The 15,215-nt window shown below is 35.4% G+C and overlaps 2 protein-coding genes across 7 annotated transcripts in view; both read right to left on the reverse strand.

The window, feature by feature from the left end:
• The window catches only part of arhgef3 (Rho guanine nucleotide exchange factor (GEF) 3), a 37,648-nt gene that overhangs the window by 11,670 nt on the left and 10,763 nt on the right, over nt 1-15,215 (reverse strand). For all 6 annotated transcript variants that reach the window (XM_032548467.1, XM_032548465.1, XM_032548469.1 and 3 more), the window contains one exon: nt 499-606. In XM_032548467.1, coding sequence (XP_032404358.1) covers nt 499-606 — 108 coding nt within the window. The remainder of the gene's footprint in view (nt 1-498; nt 607-15,215) is intronic.
• Nucleotides 8,265-10,141, reverse strand: LOC116709817 (ADP-ribose glycohydrolase OARD1-like). The gene is made up of 3 exons (XM_032548477.1): nt 9,649-10,141; nt 9,455-9,513; nt 8,265-9,366 (listed from the first exon to the last, which is right to left on the reverse strand). The coding sequence occupies exons 1-3, from the start codon at nt 9,839-9,841 to the stop codon at nt 9,226-9,228; spliced, it is 393 nt and encodes a 130-aa protein (XP_032404368.1). The 5' UTR covers nt 9,842-10,141; the 3' UTR covers nt 8,265-9,225.

The following is a 15,215-nucleotide window of genomic DNA, read 5'->3' on the forward strand; positions in this document are numbered from 1 at the left end:
AAAAAAAATCTGTTTCTGTTTAAAGTCGTGTCCAAGAAAATCCGTTAGTAAAGAACTCAAGATTTAAAACTCAACCAATATTCACGTTTATCAGTATTTATTACTCATGTTTATTAGAATCATCAGTTTTTTTAGTGAATTTTAGTTTCTTTACCCATGTTAAAGATTTCCAACATGAATATAAAACAATAAGCATGAAGTTATTTGTGAGTCCAGAAAGGAAACCCAGATTCTGGCGGGTCGTCGGTTTTCCCACAACAACTTCAGCCTCATTCAGATTCATTTGATTTGACTGGATATTTAAAATGTCTTCCAGCTCCAGTGGTAAATGTACATGAGAATTTAAAGTTTATTGATCTTTGAGAATGGGTTCTTACCAGTACCTGAAATATTATTTATTATCACAGTAACGATCTGGACAATTTATCGTTCAGAAATTGTTATTTTGCAGCAGAAAGCTACGGCAACATTTCCAGTGAAAAGTGGAAACGTGTTTACCTGCAGGGTTTGGCCGATCCTCTTCAGCGATGTGGCTTTGACCGGAGGCAGCAGGCTCGCCAGCGCCGCCACCCTGGGGACGGGTTTGCTGCGCTTGGTGCCCGGCTCCTGGAGGAAAAACGAAACAACGTCAGACGTTGACCTTAACTGTCAGAGTTCCTGATTTCATCGCTTTAAGAGAAATCTGCGCTGAGCAACAACCTGCACAGCCGACATACTCGACTCAGAAAAAGTTGGGGATGTTCAGCTGTTTGGTGAAATTAAAAAAATGCTCTATCCTCCTGAGACCCTGCATCCTCATATGAGGACATTACATTTTTGTAAACACAGATGTAAATAACATTGATTGAATGGTCTTATCGTCACACAGATAGACCCAATGTCCTCGTCTGAGGACGTTGGGTTTTGAGATAACCACTTATTGTAGAAAGCTAAAATTTCATTTATAGGCTAATTGGGTCCTTATGATCCCAAATGACAAGGAGAAAATATATATGCAAAAACAGACCCATTGTCCTCATATGAGGGCATTGGTTTTGACATAGTTCAAGAGCACATAGAAAGCTAAAATTTAATTTCAACTAAAATTAGGTCATACTAATCCCAAATAGTAAGGAGACATAAAAAATGCACATCAAACAAAAGCCCGGGTCTCAGGAGGCTATGACTATAAACCTTTGTCCAACTCTTTAGTGCTTAACTACTTTTTACACAACTAGTTGTTCTCTAACAAGAAGCTTAACTTCCTGGTTTTAGTGAGAACGGATCCTAAAAGAGAAAATAAACAAAGTCCTGAGGTGTCTCTGAAATATGTCATTTTTCATGTTCTCCATATGTGAAAATTCATATAGTGTCTATGAGTGGGTTAGGGTTACATTAGAAGGAGCTCAATAATTCTTCTTTTTCTACCAAAACTGGATGTTAAAAGTCTTCAGTCTGGTGCTTTGGTCTGAACTGGCCTTTTTTAAGAACAGTTTAGTTTACAGAGACTTCATAATTCATTTTATTTGTTTATTTATTTTGGATCATTAAAATGTCTTCCAGTTCCAGGTTTAAATGTTCAATAGTATTTATAGTTTATCGATCTCTGAGAATGTGTTCTTAGCATTACTGTTATACTATTGGAAAATGGTCTAAAAGCAACAATATTATCATGTATCGCAATATCTACTGAGGCAATTTATCGGCCAGCAACATTTTGTATCGTAAGAGGACTATCAATACCAACACTTTTTATGATTTAAGTTGGATATATATTGAAATGGGCTGCACAGTGGCGCAGTTGGTAGCACTGTTGCCTTGCAGCAAGAAGGTCCTGGGTTTGATTCCCGGCCGGGGTCTTTCTGTATGGAGTCTGCATGTTTTCCCTGTGCATGCATAGGTTCTCTCCGGGTACTCCGGCTTCCTCCCACAGTCAAAAACATGACTGTCAGGTTAATTGGTTTCTCTAAATTCTCCCCAGGTGTGAGTGTGTGTGAATGGTTGTGTGTCCTGTCTGTCTCTGTGTTGCCCTGCGGCAGACTGGCGACCTGTCCAGGTGACCCCGCCTCTCGCCCGGAACGTAGCTGGAGAGGCAGCAGCTCCTCCTGACCCCATCAGGGACAAGGGTGAACAGAAAATGGATGGATGGATGGATTGAAATATCTGACCTTGAGTTTTTGTGGTCTCTCTCTTGAATCATTTAGTTAAATCAGCTTAAAACAAGCTTCTGTTTCTTGCTTAAAAGTTACTTGTAAGTTAATTTTGTCTTATTTTAAGTGTAAGAAACTACACCAAAAATACTTGGCAATATTTTGTGTTTTTGCTGTGAAGTTCAAGTTATATAATCTCAATGTTTTTGTAACTTATTGTCATTAGACTAAAACTTACACATGGATATAAGAGAGTAATATAGGACACCTTCTGTCAAATTTTAATCGGAGTTTGATTGATGAGTGATTAATGACCCGTGACTAATTGATTTTAATTTCCGGTCACATGATGCCCCTCCCCCTATCCGGTCACATGATTCCCCTCCCCCCATCCGGTCACATGACCCCCCATCCGGTCTCATGACCTCAGCATGCTTAACACGTGTTACACTATATTCCCGCTAATTTCAATTCAACCAATAGGAACAGAGACAGGCTCCGAGTTTTATGAGTAATACAATTAAAGTATAAAAGAACAATAAGTGTTAAATAATCAAGAATAATATACGATATAATATATTTAAATAGAATGTTGTAATTAACTCCGGTTTTGCTCACCAACCCGTCCGTGTTTGTGCGTGTGTCCGGGCTGAATACTGGACAGAGATGTCCCTCAGGATGTCTCAACGCCATACATTGTTTAAGGTGAACTCCTTCTGGCCTCTATGAGTTTGAATTAGCCAATAGAAGCAGAGACAAGAGGGTTCAGTGTTAGAAAACCAATAGTAACATACAATATAGTATATTCAAATAGATTTGGATGTTGTAACTACATCCGTTTTTTTAAACGGAAGGTCTTTCTGATATACTGCCTGAAGCGGGACAGGTCCCAGCCATCAGGAAGACCCTCATGACCTCCGGTCATCATGCGTGACACGTGTGGCTCTCTATATTTCCGATCATCTCAATTGGGTCTCTATCGGGGGTTGATTGATATGGTGTAAAGGCCAGCACAGGATTCATTCTCGTGACTTTTTGGTGGGTGGGGGGTGGGAGGCCCCCTGACAGTGCTGCTCACCAAGTCATTCGTGTGCGTGTGGGTGTGTGTGTGTGGGTATATAAAGACATATAGAAACAAAAGTCCCTAAAGAAAACCTACAGTTTAACTATTTTACTGCATTATTTATGGTAGCACAATTAGTCAGTGTTGACTATGAGTTTGTGATTTCCTTCATCACTTCAATTTTAAACTCTAATAGATTTTTTTTTTTCTGTAACACTTGCTAGTGTGATACATTTCAGTAAATGTTCCTCATTTGTACACGTACTTCTTAAGAATATGTGACAGACAGTAAACAGGCCTACTCAAATTTAACTTTTATCTTTCCGCAGTTAAAGAATTTGTCCAGACTTTTCCAGAATTTGGCCCGGCATCATTGTGAATGATTTTGTTCAGGTTTTTTTTTTTTGCTGTTGAATCAACACTGATCTTCCCACTGCTTCATATTTTCTCCAAAATAGTAAATCCTGGTTTAAATACATTCGAAACTCTTTTTTTTTTCTGTAACACTTGCTAGTGTGAAACATGTTAGTAAAAGTTCCTCATCTGTAAATTTATTTCTGAACAATATCTGACAGGGACTAAACAGGCCTAGGTGAGGTTCCCTTGGATTTCTATTGATTTATTGAATGTGTAAATATTTATCAAACTGAATGGCCATTCAGTTTTTATATAGTTTTTTTTTCTTTTGGTGTTTGTTGCACAAATTTAAATATATGCTGGCTATCAGCCAAAAATTCAATCAGTGAATTTGTGTTTTTTCTTAAATACTCCCTCTCACGGAGACTTACTTACATCTTCTGACAGCTAGCTTATAATAACTTATAATAACATTGACTAAGTTTGCTATTGGTACACTTTACCTAAAAATAAAAATTAAACATACTCACTACACAACCACGCTCCAAGAGTTGCTCACAACATGGTGAATTGTTTTGTTACCTTTAAAATGATCTGCAGCTTTTGTTCCTTGGTCCTAATGATGCTGTTCACTAATGTTCTCTAACAGACAGTTCAACACCTCTTGTAATTGATAAGCTTATAAATGATCAATGCGAAACATCAGTATGCGCTAAAGAAGATCATATCAGTCAGATTAAGTAAAATATCACTATACTCAAAGCAATCAAAATTATATTTCTCTGAAAGGTCATTTTTCCTTTTCAGAGAGTTTAGACTGTATAAAAGGAATCATTGAAATATACTATGAAATATTTAATCTGCTGCATCCCCATAATAAAACTTCAATTGTGAATTGAATGATTACATTGCATCTAGACACAAAAGAATCAACCGTTAATTAGTAATCATACTGACTAACAAGATCTGATCAAACAACAAACTTGACTACCTCAAGGGATTCTCACATTGGAGAATAAACTGTCTGACTTTCTTTAGCCACTAAATTTAACCTTACCAAAGTTTTGCCTTGGAGTAAACAGGTACTGAGTTTGAAGCGGATCAGATGCCTTCAGCCATCAGCTAAAGCTAGACTCCGGCCTTCCTCACTGTAAAATAAAACATTAGACTTAAAAAAAGTTCAAGCGAACATCACTTAATTATCATCGACTTGTTGTTTGTACTCATCTTAAACAAGTGGCAGGAACATTTGGATGTATATATAAAAAAAAGCTTTATAAGTTAATCTATTTAAGTTGAGTCCATGCAACAAGTAAAATAAAATAAAAAGTGAATTATTTGAAAGTAGTGAGGATTTTGGGTGGTAAAAGTTGAACATCTTAACATGCCCAGACACTACGCCATTTCTGCTCAAGCAAACCAAAAGGTTTTGAACAGAACAACCATGTCAAATAATGAGACCGTGAATCTTTAATCTATGTAGCAAATATATTGCTGCTGCTGCTGTAAGCAGAAAATAAAAAAAGTTTTACGGAGAATAATATTTTGGATGAGTTTAAGAATATTGTTTGCCAAAATCACACGGTGTAACTACACTTGTCTTTTATATGTAGCAGTAATTGAATCTTTTGAGGCAATTGGTTGCATAAATTAAAGTAAATACGGTCTATTTTCCTGCTCCACATACTTAGCTAGCAATTTGCCAGTTAGCTTCCCAGTCTGAACTTCTGGGCAATGTCTTGATTCAATCAAATTTTCTATCTTGTATCTCCTGAACTCTGATATTTTGCTTGCTGGTCTTCATCGTGCTCTGAATGCAGTATCGGGTTTCTCTTACTTTAACCCGCCCAACTTACACCTGATTGGCATGTTAGCCTTTTGATTCCCTCCCAGCTAGGCGGTGCTTCACAAAGCAAACTGTTTGTCAAACTGTTGATCTGCCTGATGGCTGTTTTAGAAGATATGGTGACTGAGGTTTAGACAGTACTAGCCAGCTCATGCAGCTTGTTTTTACTAGATGGCTGTCCTAAAAGTACATATCTTTAAAATATGAATAAATACGTACAATTCCATAATTATTCGATCCAACGGTTATAGAAGTTTTGTAATAATGCAATTCAGGTATTTTACATTTTCTGGACTAAAGGAGGATTTCAGTTCAACACCTGTGGTTTCTTAATGTAAGTGTTTCTGCTACTGGACAAGAAACAGGGTTAAAAGAGGATTTAGAAAGCAAAATACAAAGATGATAGTTGTTTTTACCGAGAGCAAGGCTGTGACTAGTTATCAGGACAGCATGAGACCTGTAAAACTGTTGGGCATCTGCTCCAACAATTTATTAATCTTTAGGAAATATTTTTTGGACACAGCCATCCGCAGGAGCAAGATGAAGCAAGAACATCACAACATCAGATGTATTTTTTCATCCTTATATCCGTGATTTAAAACTATTTTTAATTTTGTGTCATCATTGTTCCCCTTTTCAAAGAGTCAATTATCTTTTCACCCCTGGAAAAGTGTCATGTGTTTATTATGAGTAGGATTAACCAAGCTGAAGGAAAACAAAGAAAAAGGAGAAATAAATATTCATTGATACAGAACCGAATCAGCAAATATGAACTTATGAAACTATTGAAACCTTCAAGAATTTTATGTTGTGTAAGATATTTAAGAAACTAATACTGAATCTGTGTTCATGAATTTCTTTATTTGGTTGTTATCTCTAAAATACGTTTACCTTTTGTTTTGTTGAACACCAGACATCTCATCTCTTTTCCACAGTTTTTCACTTAGTTCCACTACTGCAGTGGATTTTATAGTCAATGTTTAAAGCCAGCGCAGAGTCTGAAGCGATGGAGGAAATTTACGTCAATATGGAACCTGTTGGACAAACTGCATCTAATCACACAGGTAAGAACGAAGTTACAGAGAAATTTAGCATGTATTGAATTCAATTTTGCTAAGGTTGAGGTTTTTGTTAAGGTTCGAGCATCTCCAAAGAGAGGCTCTGCCTCCGTGCGGCTGTCTGTTTGGGAATCCTGAATGTTTTACTTTTGGCTGAACTCATCGCCCTCAGTGTTCACAGTGAGTCTTGTTCTAGTCATCTTAAAGATGTAAAAAGAGTAGATTTTACGTTTCTGTTATATTAAAAAAAAGTCATTGTTCCCCTTCTAAAATATTAATACTATTTACCTAACGATTCATTGTTCAGTGTTACCTCAGTTTAAATTCTACAGGCATAACCAAAATCATCAAACTATTTTATAAGTCTTAAGTGAAAATACGGTCTTGCCACTTCTTTTTGCAAACATGGTTGTTAATTTTTTTTTTTTACAGCTCATCACATGACAGCAGATTTTTCTGACATCAGCAACATTCTGACCGAGCAGAACAGCAGCAGCAAGTTTCCCTCCATGATCGCTAACTTCACTGAAACGGCTCCACGAGCTGAAGACACTTTAAGGTTGGTCAAAACTTTAAAAAATTTGGATCTCGTTAAAAAATTGAATTCTACTCTGAATTCTAGAGTATAACTAATAACTTTCCTTTTTGGTCTAAATGAATATAATGTAAATGAACAACTTTTATTTTAATTTATTAAGTGCTCTATCATTTGCGTGTGCTGAAAAACAACAATGTAAAACAAACTAAACTTTGATTTTTTTCTCCTTAAAGGGAAATTGTGTCCTACAGAACGAACAAACATCAGTTGTTCCTGTTCATCCAAGGGCTGCGGAAGAAGAGAAGACCAGATCCACTAGTGATGGATGATTAGGATCTGTGTTCACTGTGATATTATTCACCAACAATATTGTAGCTTATTAGTACGGTGTTACATAAAACCCTAAAGATAAAATGTACACTTCCAACTGTTGTGACCTGTATCTAATAACACAACAATTTTATCGCCTATACTCTGTGTTTTTCTTTCTTGTTAAAACTCTGACATGATAAACAAATGTTTTTTTTTTGTTTGTTTGTTTGCTTTTTTTTTTTGTATTTTTGCGGAGGATCGGTTGATGCGCTCTGATTGTGTATTAATGTGACTTTTACTACGAAACTTTATGGAGTTCCATTTGTGCCCGGTAATAGCGGATTAAGTTCTATCTTGGTAGAATTATATTTCTACATTTCCAATTATTTACTATCATTTGTAATAAAGTGATGCCAACACCACTGATTCAACAGTGAGGAGTTTGTTCTAGTCATCTTAAAGATGGAAAGAGTCAATGTTGTGCTGATTCTGAGTAACTGAATGACTTTTTATTCATTTCAGAGTTCAATCAGCGAGGTTATTCATTTTGTGATGGTCCTAGTCTATGAAAGAAAGAAACAAAGAAAGAAAGCAGCAAATGTACATGTTGGTTCCCCTGAAAATATGGATAAATTCAGTCATTGTAGGGTTAAAGTAATTTGAAGAGGGAGAAGCGTATAAACAAGTCAAGTCAATGACGAGTCAATGACTTGATGCAATCTGCATTTTTAACTCGGTTAACTTAACTTTTTGGTTTTTTTTACTGACTTTAATACATTTAAATTGCTACGTTGTTTGATAAGTAGAATGGAAATGACTTTTTTTGTAAATGGTTTTGAGATTACCTATTGTAAATTAGCGTTTTAAAAATCAACTGAATTGAATTAAGAAATTTGACCATCCGATTGGACTGAAGAGAAATGATGAGCAATGTTTTATGGGTGGATGAAAGCAAAGATTGGTATTTTTAATTTTTAATTTTTTTTTGTAACATCAAAAGTTCATTTTTGAGGCAAACTAAGAAATTTATAAAAATTTCAAATTGCATTTTCCTACATACCGTTGCCTGTTGTCTGAGCAGGTAAAGGTCATCCCTTGCAATAAAATGAAGCTGTTGTCTTAAATTTTATTTACAAAGATATAAGTCCTAATATTCTGTACAACATAATTCACAGGTTACAAATACTAAAAAAGTCAAGCATCAGAATCACTAAAAACTCATGACAAAAAAAAAATCTTGTGACAACAACCTTGCTCCTGAATTTGGGTCAGGAAAATAAAGCTAGAGAAGCAAACTCTTTCACATTTTAGATTTACAGATTCACAGGAAAAGCTACGTTTTCAACAACTATATAGATTTAGAAAAACAAAAAACAAATTTTAGGCATAACTATTGTATTTTACCTGCCTCAGGTGATTTGTTGGATCATTTTGTGTAGCATGATTTAGTAGTAGCATCATGTAGTACGATAGTGACAGAGTGCAACATCAGTGTTTACAATAAGTTTTGTATCTTTAATGGAAGGAAACATCATTTTTACATCAGTGGGATGTTAAAAGTCTTGTATGTAAACATCTTTTGGGGAGGTTTTTATTGTTTCCTTATTTATTGTTTCCTTAAAACTGTTTAAGGAGTGTTGATTTCATCCAAAATTTTAAGAGATTATAAAGGATTTAAAGCTAAAAAACCCCCAATGAAAATGTACTACACGGCATGCATTTGAAGCTTTGACCCAACACAGGGCAGGCTGTACACTGTGATGGAGATATTTGTCTCTTTAAAGATCTGTTCCAGGATCTTTGACACCTTTGACCACTGCAGCTGGTCCAGGCCACAGCCAATTCCGAGGGAGGAGATACGAGACAAGCAAATTGATTAATTATTCCCAATAAAGAAGAAGATTTAAGGGTATTTATTATAGTCATTTATTCACAGTAGTTCCTACAAACCGGGGTATTGATATCCTATTGACACCATTTTCTAAGCAGTGAGATTTCATGTCTTCCAGACTCTGTCTTAGGTTGACATACGTGGGTTTCTGGCTGGCTTTTTTCTTTGTGATCTGAGACACATAATAGGAAAGATACAGTTACCAGATTGAATAATGAAACAGGTTTTGGTCCTATGCAGTATAATTGTGGTATGTTTACCAGATAGTAGATGAAACGTTGATCATGTGTCAGGACAGCACACTGCCCCGGCAGCTTCTCTATTAGGACATAAAAAAAAAATACAAAACAGGATATGATTTAGCATTTGCTGTTGAAATCAGACATTTGAATGAACTGCAAAAACATAAAAATTTTTTTCCAAAACAAAGATTTTAGTAACTAGTCTGACTCACTCTGCTCCTTTAACTCTGAGACTCGACCAAACTTCTTCTTGAACATCACCGCTATGCCTGCTCCCATGCGACAGTCTTCACTGATGCAGTGGGCCAAGGATTCATCGCGTGGACAGGAGAATAAATCTCCGGTGACATACTTCAATGTCCAGTTGGTTGATTGATAGAGTTTCTCAGTTTTACCCATGTTCATAATTTCTTCAAACGCAACTTGGAGAAAACTATAACCACAAAGTACCAAATTGGTAACGGCGCTTACTACAGCCTTGCTTATCCCCTCACCATCTATCCCCACACTAGGCTCTGTCTCATTGTTCCTTAAAGCACCACCCACATTAGCTGAATTTTTTTCCAAATTTGTCCGGGGGTTGTTAGTCCCAGTAAACTATAATAAGCTGGATTTTCTGTTTGCCTCAAAAATGAACTTTTGATGTTACAAAAAAAAATTAAAAATTAAAAATACCAATCTTTGCTTTCATCCACCCATAAAACATTGCTCATCATTTCTCTTCAGTCCAATCGGATGGTCAAATTTCTTAATTCAATTCAGTTGATTTTTAAAACGCTAATTTACAATAGGTAATCTCAAAACCATTTACAAAAAAAGTCATTTCCATTCTACTTATCAAACAACGTAGCAATTTAAATGTATTAAAGTCAGTAAAAAAAACCAAAAAGTTAAGTTAACCGAGTTAAAAATGCAGATTGCATCAAGTCATTGACTCGTCATTGACTTGACTTGTTTATACGCTTCTCCCTCTTCAAATTACTTTAACCCTACAATGACTGAATTTATCCATATTTTCAGGGGAACCAACATGTACATTTGCTGCTTTCTTTCTTTGTTTCTTTCTTTCATAGACTAGGACCATCACAAAATGAATAACCTCGCTGATTGAACTCTGAAATGAATAAAAAGTCATTCAGTTACTCAGAATCAGCACAACATTGACTCTTTCCATCTTTAAGATGACTAGAACAAACTCCTCACTGTTGAATCAGTGGTGTTGGCATCACTTTATTACAAATGATAGTAAATAATTGGAAATGTAGAAATATAATTCTACCAAGATAGAACTTAATCCGCTATTACCGGGCACAAATGGAACTCCATAAAGTTTCGTAGTAAAAGTCACATTAATACACAATCAGAGCGCATCAACCGATCCTCCGCAAAAATACAAAAAAAAAAAGCAAACAAACAAACAAAAAAAAAACATTTGTTTATCATGTCAGAGTTTTAACAAGAAAGAAAAACACAGAGTATAGGCGATAAAATTGTTGTGTTATTAGATACAGGTCACAACAGTTGGAAGTGTACATTTTATCTTTAGGGTTTTATGTAACACCGTACTAATAAGCTACAATATTGTTGGTGAATAATATCACAGTGAACACAGATCCTAATCATCCATCACTAGTGGATCTGGTCTTCTCTTCTTCCGCAGCCCTTGGATGAACAGGAACAACTGATGTTTGTTCGTTCTGTAGGACACAATTTCCCTTTAAGGAGAAAAAAATCAAAGTTTAGTTTGTTTTACATTGTTGTTTTTCAGCACACGCAAATGATAGAGCACTTAATAAATTAAAATAAAAGTTGTTCATTTACATTATATTCATTTAGACCAAAAAGGAAAGTTATTAGTTATACTCTAGAATTCAGAGTAGAATTCAATTTTTTAACGAGATCCAAATTTTTTAAAGTTTTGACCAACCTTAAAGTGTCTTCAGCTCGTGGAGCCGTTTCAGTGAAGTTAGCGATCATGGAGGGAAACTTGCTGCTGCTGTTCTGCTCGGTCAGAATGTTGCTGATGTCAGAAAAATCTGCTGTCATGTGATGAGCTGTAAAAAAAAAAAATTAACAACCATGTTTGCAAAAAGAAGTGGCAAGACCGTATTTTCACTTAAGACTTATAAAATAGTTTGATGATTTTGGTTATGCCTGTAGAATTTAAACTGAGGTAACACTGAACAATGAATCGTTAGGTAAATAGTATTAATATTTTAGAAGGGGAACAATGACTTTTTTTTAATATAACAGAAACGTAAAATCTACTCTTTTTACATCTTTAAGATGACTAGAACAAGACTCACTGTGAACACTGAGGGCGATGAGTTCAGCCAAAAGTAAAACATTCAGGATTCCCAAACAGACAGCCGCACGGAGGCAGAGCCTCTCTTTGGAGATGCTCGAACCTTAACAAAAACCTCAACCTTAGCAAAATTGAATTCAATACATGCTAAATTTCTCTGTAACTTCGTTCTTACCTGTGTGATTAGATGCAGTTTGTCCAACAGGTTCCATATTGACGTAAATTTCCTCCATCGTTTCAGACTCTGTGCTGGCTTTAAACATTGACTATAAAATCCACTGCAGTAGTGGAACTAAGTGAAAAACTGTGGAAAAGAGATGAGATGTCTGGTGTTCAACAAAACAAAAGGTAAACGTATTTTAGAGATAACAACCAAATAAAGAAATTCATGAACACAGATTCAGTATTAGTTTCTTAAATATCTTACACAACATAAAATTCTTGAAGGTTTCAATAGTTTCATAAGTTCATATTTGCTGATTCGGTTCTGTATCAATGAATATTTATTTCTCCTTTTTCTTTGTTTTCCTTCAGCTTGGTTAATCCTACTCATAATAAACACATGACACTTTTCCAGGGGTGAAAAGATAATTGACTCTTTGAAAAGGGGAACAATGATGACACAAAATTAAAAATAGTTTTAAATCACGGATATAAGGATGAAAAAATACATCTGATGTTGTGATGTTCTTGCTTCATCTTGCTCCTGCGGATGGCTGTGTCCAAAAAATATTTCCTAAAGATTAATAAATTGTTGGAGCAGATGCCCAACAGTTTTACAGGTCTCATGCTGTCCTGATAACTAGTCACAGCCTTGCTCTCGGTAAAAACAACTATCATCTTTGTATTTTGCTTTCTAAATCCTCTTTTAACCCTGTTTCTTGTCCAGTAGCAGAAACACTTACATTAAGAAACCACAGGTGTTGAACTGAAATCCTCCTTTAGTCCAGAAAATGTAAAATACCTGAATTGCATTATTACAAAACTTCTATAACCGTTGGATCGAATAATTATGGAATTGTACGTATTTATTCATATTTTAAAGATATGTACTTTTAGGACAGCCATCTAGTAAAAACAAGCTGCATGAGCCGGCTAGTACTGTCTAAACCTCAGTCACCATATCTTCTAAAACAGCCATCAGGCAGATCAACAGTTTGACAAACAGTTTGCTTTGTGAAGCACCGCCTAGCTGAGAGGGAATCAAAAGGCTAACATGCCAATCAGGTGTAAGTTGGGCGGGTTAAAGTAAGAGAAACCCGATACTGCATTCAGAGCACGATGAAGACCAGCAAGCAAAATATCAGAGTTCAGGAGATACAAGATAGAAAATTTGATTGAATCAAGACATTGCCCAGAAGTTCAGACTGGGAAGCTAACTGGCAAATTGCTAGCTAAGTATGTGGAGCAGGAAAATAGACCGTATTTACTTTAATTTATGCAACCAATTGCCTCAAAAGATTCAATTACTGCTACATATAAAAGACAAGTGTAGTTACACCGTGTGATTTTGGCAAACAATATTCTTAAACTCATCCAAAATATTATTCTCCGTAAAACTTTTTTTATTTTCTGCTTACAGCAGCAGCAGCAATATATTTGCTACATAGATTAAAGATTCACGGTCTCATTATTTGACATGGTTGTTCTGTTCAAAACCTTTTGGTTTGCTTGAGCAGAAATGGCGTAGTGTCTGGGCATGTTAAGATGTTCAACTTTTACCACCCAAAATCCTCACTACTTTCAAATAATTCACTTTTTATTTTATTTTACTTGTTGCATGGACTCAACTTAAATAGATTAACTTATAAAGCTTTTTTTTATATATACATCCAAATGTTCCTGCCACTTGTTTAAGATGAGTACAAACAACAAGTCGATGATAATTAAGTGATGTTCGCTTGAACTTTTTTTAAGTCTAATGTTTTATTTTACAGTGAGGAAGGCCGGAGTCTAGCTTTAGCTGATGGCTGAAGGCATCTGATCCGCTTCAAACTCAGTACCTGTTTACTCCAAGGCAAAACTTTGGTAAGGTTAAATTTAGTGGCTAAAGAAAGTCAGACAGTTTATTCTCCAATGTGAGAATCCCTTGAGGTAGTCAAGTTTGTTGTTTGATCAGATCTTGTTAGTCAGTATGATTACTAATTAACGGTTGATTCTTTTGTGTCTAGATGCAATGTAATCATTCAATTCACAATTGAAGTTTTATTATGGGGATGCAGCAGATTAAATATTTCATAGTATATTTCAATGATTCCTTTTATACAGTCTAAACTCTCTGAAAAGGAAAAATGACCTTTCAGAGAAATATAATTTTGATTGCTTTGAGTATAGTGATATTTTACTTAATCTGACTGATATGATCTTCTTTAGCGCATACTGATGTTTCGCATTGATCATTTATAAGCTTATCAATTACAAGAGGTGTTGAACTGTCTGTTAGAGAACATTAGTGAACAGCATCATTAGGACCAAGGAACAAAAGCTGCAGATCATTTTAAAGGTAACAAAACAATTCACCATGTTGTGAGCAACTCTTGGAGCGTGGTTGTGTAGTGAGTATGTTTAATTTTTATTTTTAGGTAAAGTGTACCAATAGCAAACTTAGTCAATGTTATTATAAGTTATTATAAGCTAGCTGTCAGAAGATGTAAGTAAGTCTCCGTGAGAGGGAGTATTTAAGAAAAAACACAAATTCACTGATTGAATTTTTGGCTGATAGCCAGCATATATTTAAATTTGTGCAACAAACACCAAAAGAAAAAAAAACTATATAAAAACTGAATGGCCATTCAGTTTGATAAATATTTACACATTCAATAAATCAATAGAAATCCAAGGGAACCTCACCTAGGCCTGTTTAGTCCCTGTCAGATATTGTTCAGAAATAAATTTACAGATGAGGAACTTTTACTAACATGTTTCACACTAGCAAGTGTTACAGAAAAAAAAAAGAGTTTCGAATGTATTTAAACCAGGATTTACTATTTTGGAGAAAATATGAAGCAGTGGGAAGATCAGTGTTGATTCAACAGCAAAAAAAAAAAACCTGAACAAAATCATTCACAATGATGCCGGGCCAAATTCTGGAAAAGTCTGGACAAATTCTTTAACTGCGGAAAGATAAAAGTTAAATTTGAGTAGGCCTGTTTACTGTCTGTCACATATTCTTAAGAAGTACGTGTACAAATGAGGAACATTTACTGAAATGTATCACACTAGCAAGTGTTACAGAAAAAAAAAAATCTATTAGAGTTTAAAATTGAAGTGATGAAGGAAATCACAAACTCATAGTCAACACTGACTAATTGTGCTACCATAAATAATGCAGTAAAATAGTTAAACTGTAGGTTTTCTTTAGGGACTTTTGTTTCTATATGTCTTTATATACCCACACACACACACCCACACGCACACGAATGACTTGGTGAGCAGCACTGTCAGGGGGCCTCCCACCCCCCACCCACCAAAAAG

This window comes from Xiphophorus hellerii, chromosome 20 (assembly GCF_003331165.1).
Source record: "Xiphophorus hellerii strain 12219 chromosome 20, Xiphophorus_hellerii-4.1, whole genome shotgun sequence".
NCBI lineage: Eukaryota > Metazoa > Chordata > Actinopteri > Cyprinodontiformes > Poeciliidae > Xiphophorus > Xiphophorus hellerii.

Coding starts and splice junctions, on each gene's coding strand:
- LOC116709817 (XM_032548477.1), bottom strand. CDS start 9,841: ATGAACATGGGTAAAACTGAGAAACTCTATCAATCAACCAACTGGACA. Junction 9,514..9,648: donor CTCAGAGTTAAAGGAGCAGA/GTGAGTCAGACT, acceptor ATGTCCTAATAG/AGAAGCTGCCGGGGCAGTGT. Junction 9,367..9,454: donor AACGTTTCATCTACTATCTG/GTAAACATACCA, acceptor TATGTGTCTCAG/ATCACAAAGAAAAAAGCCAG.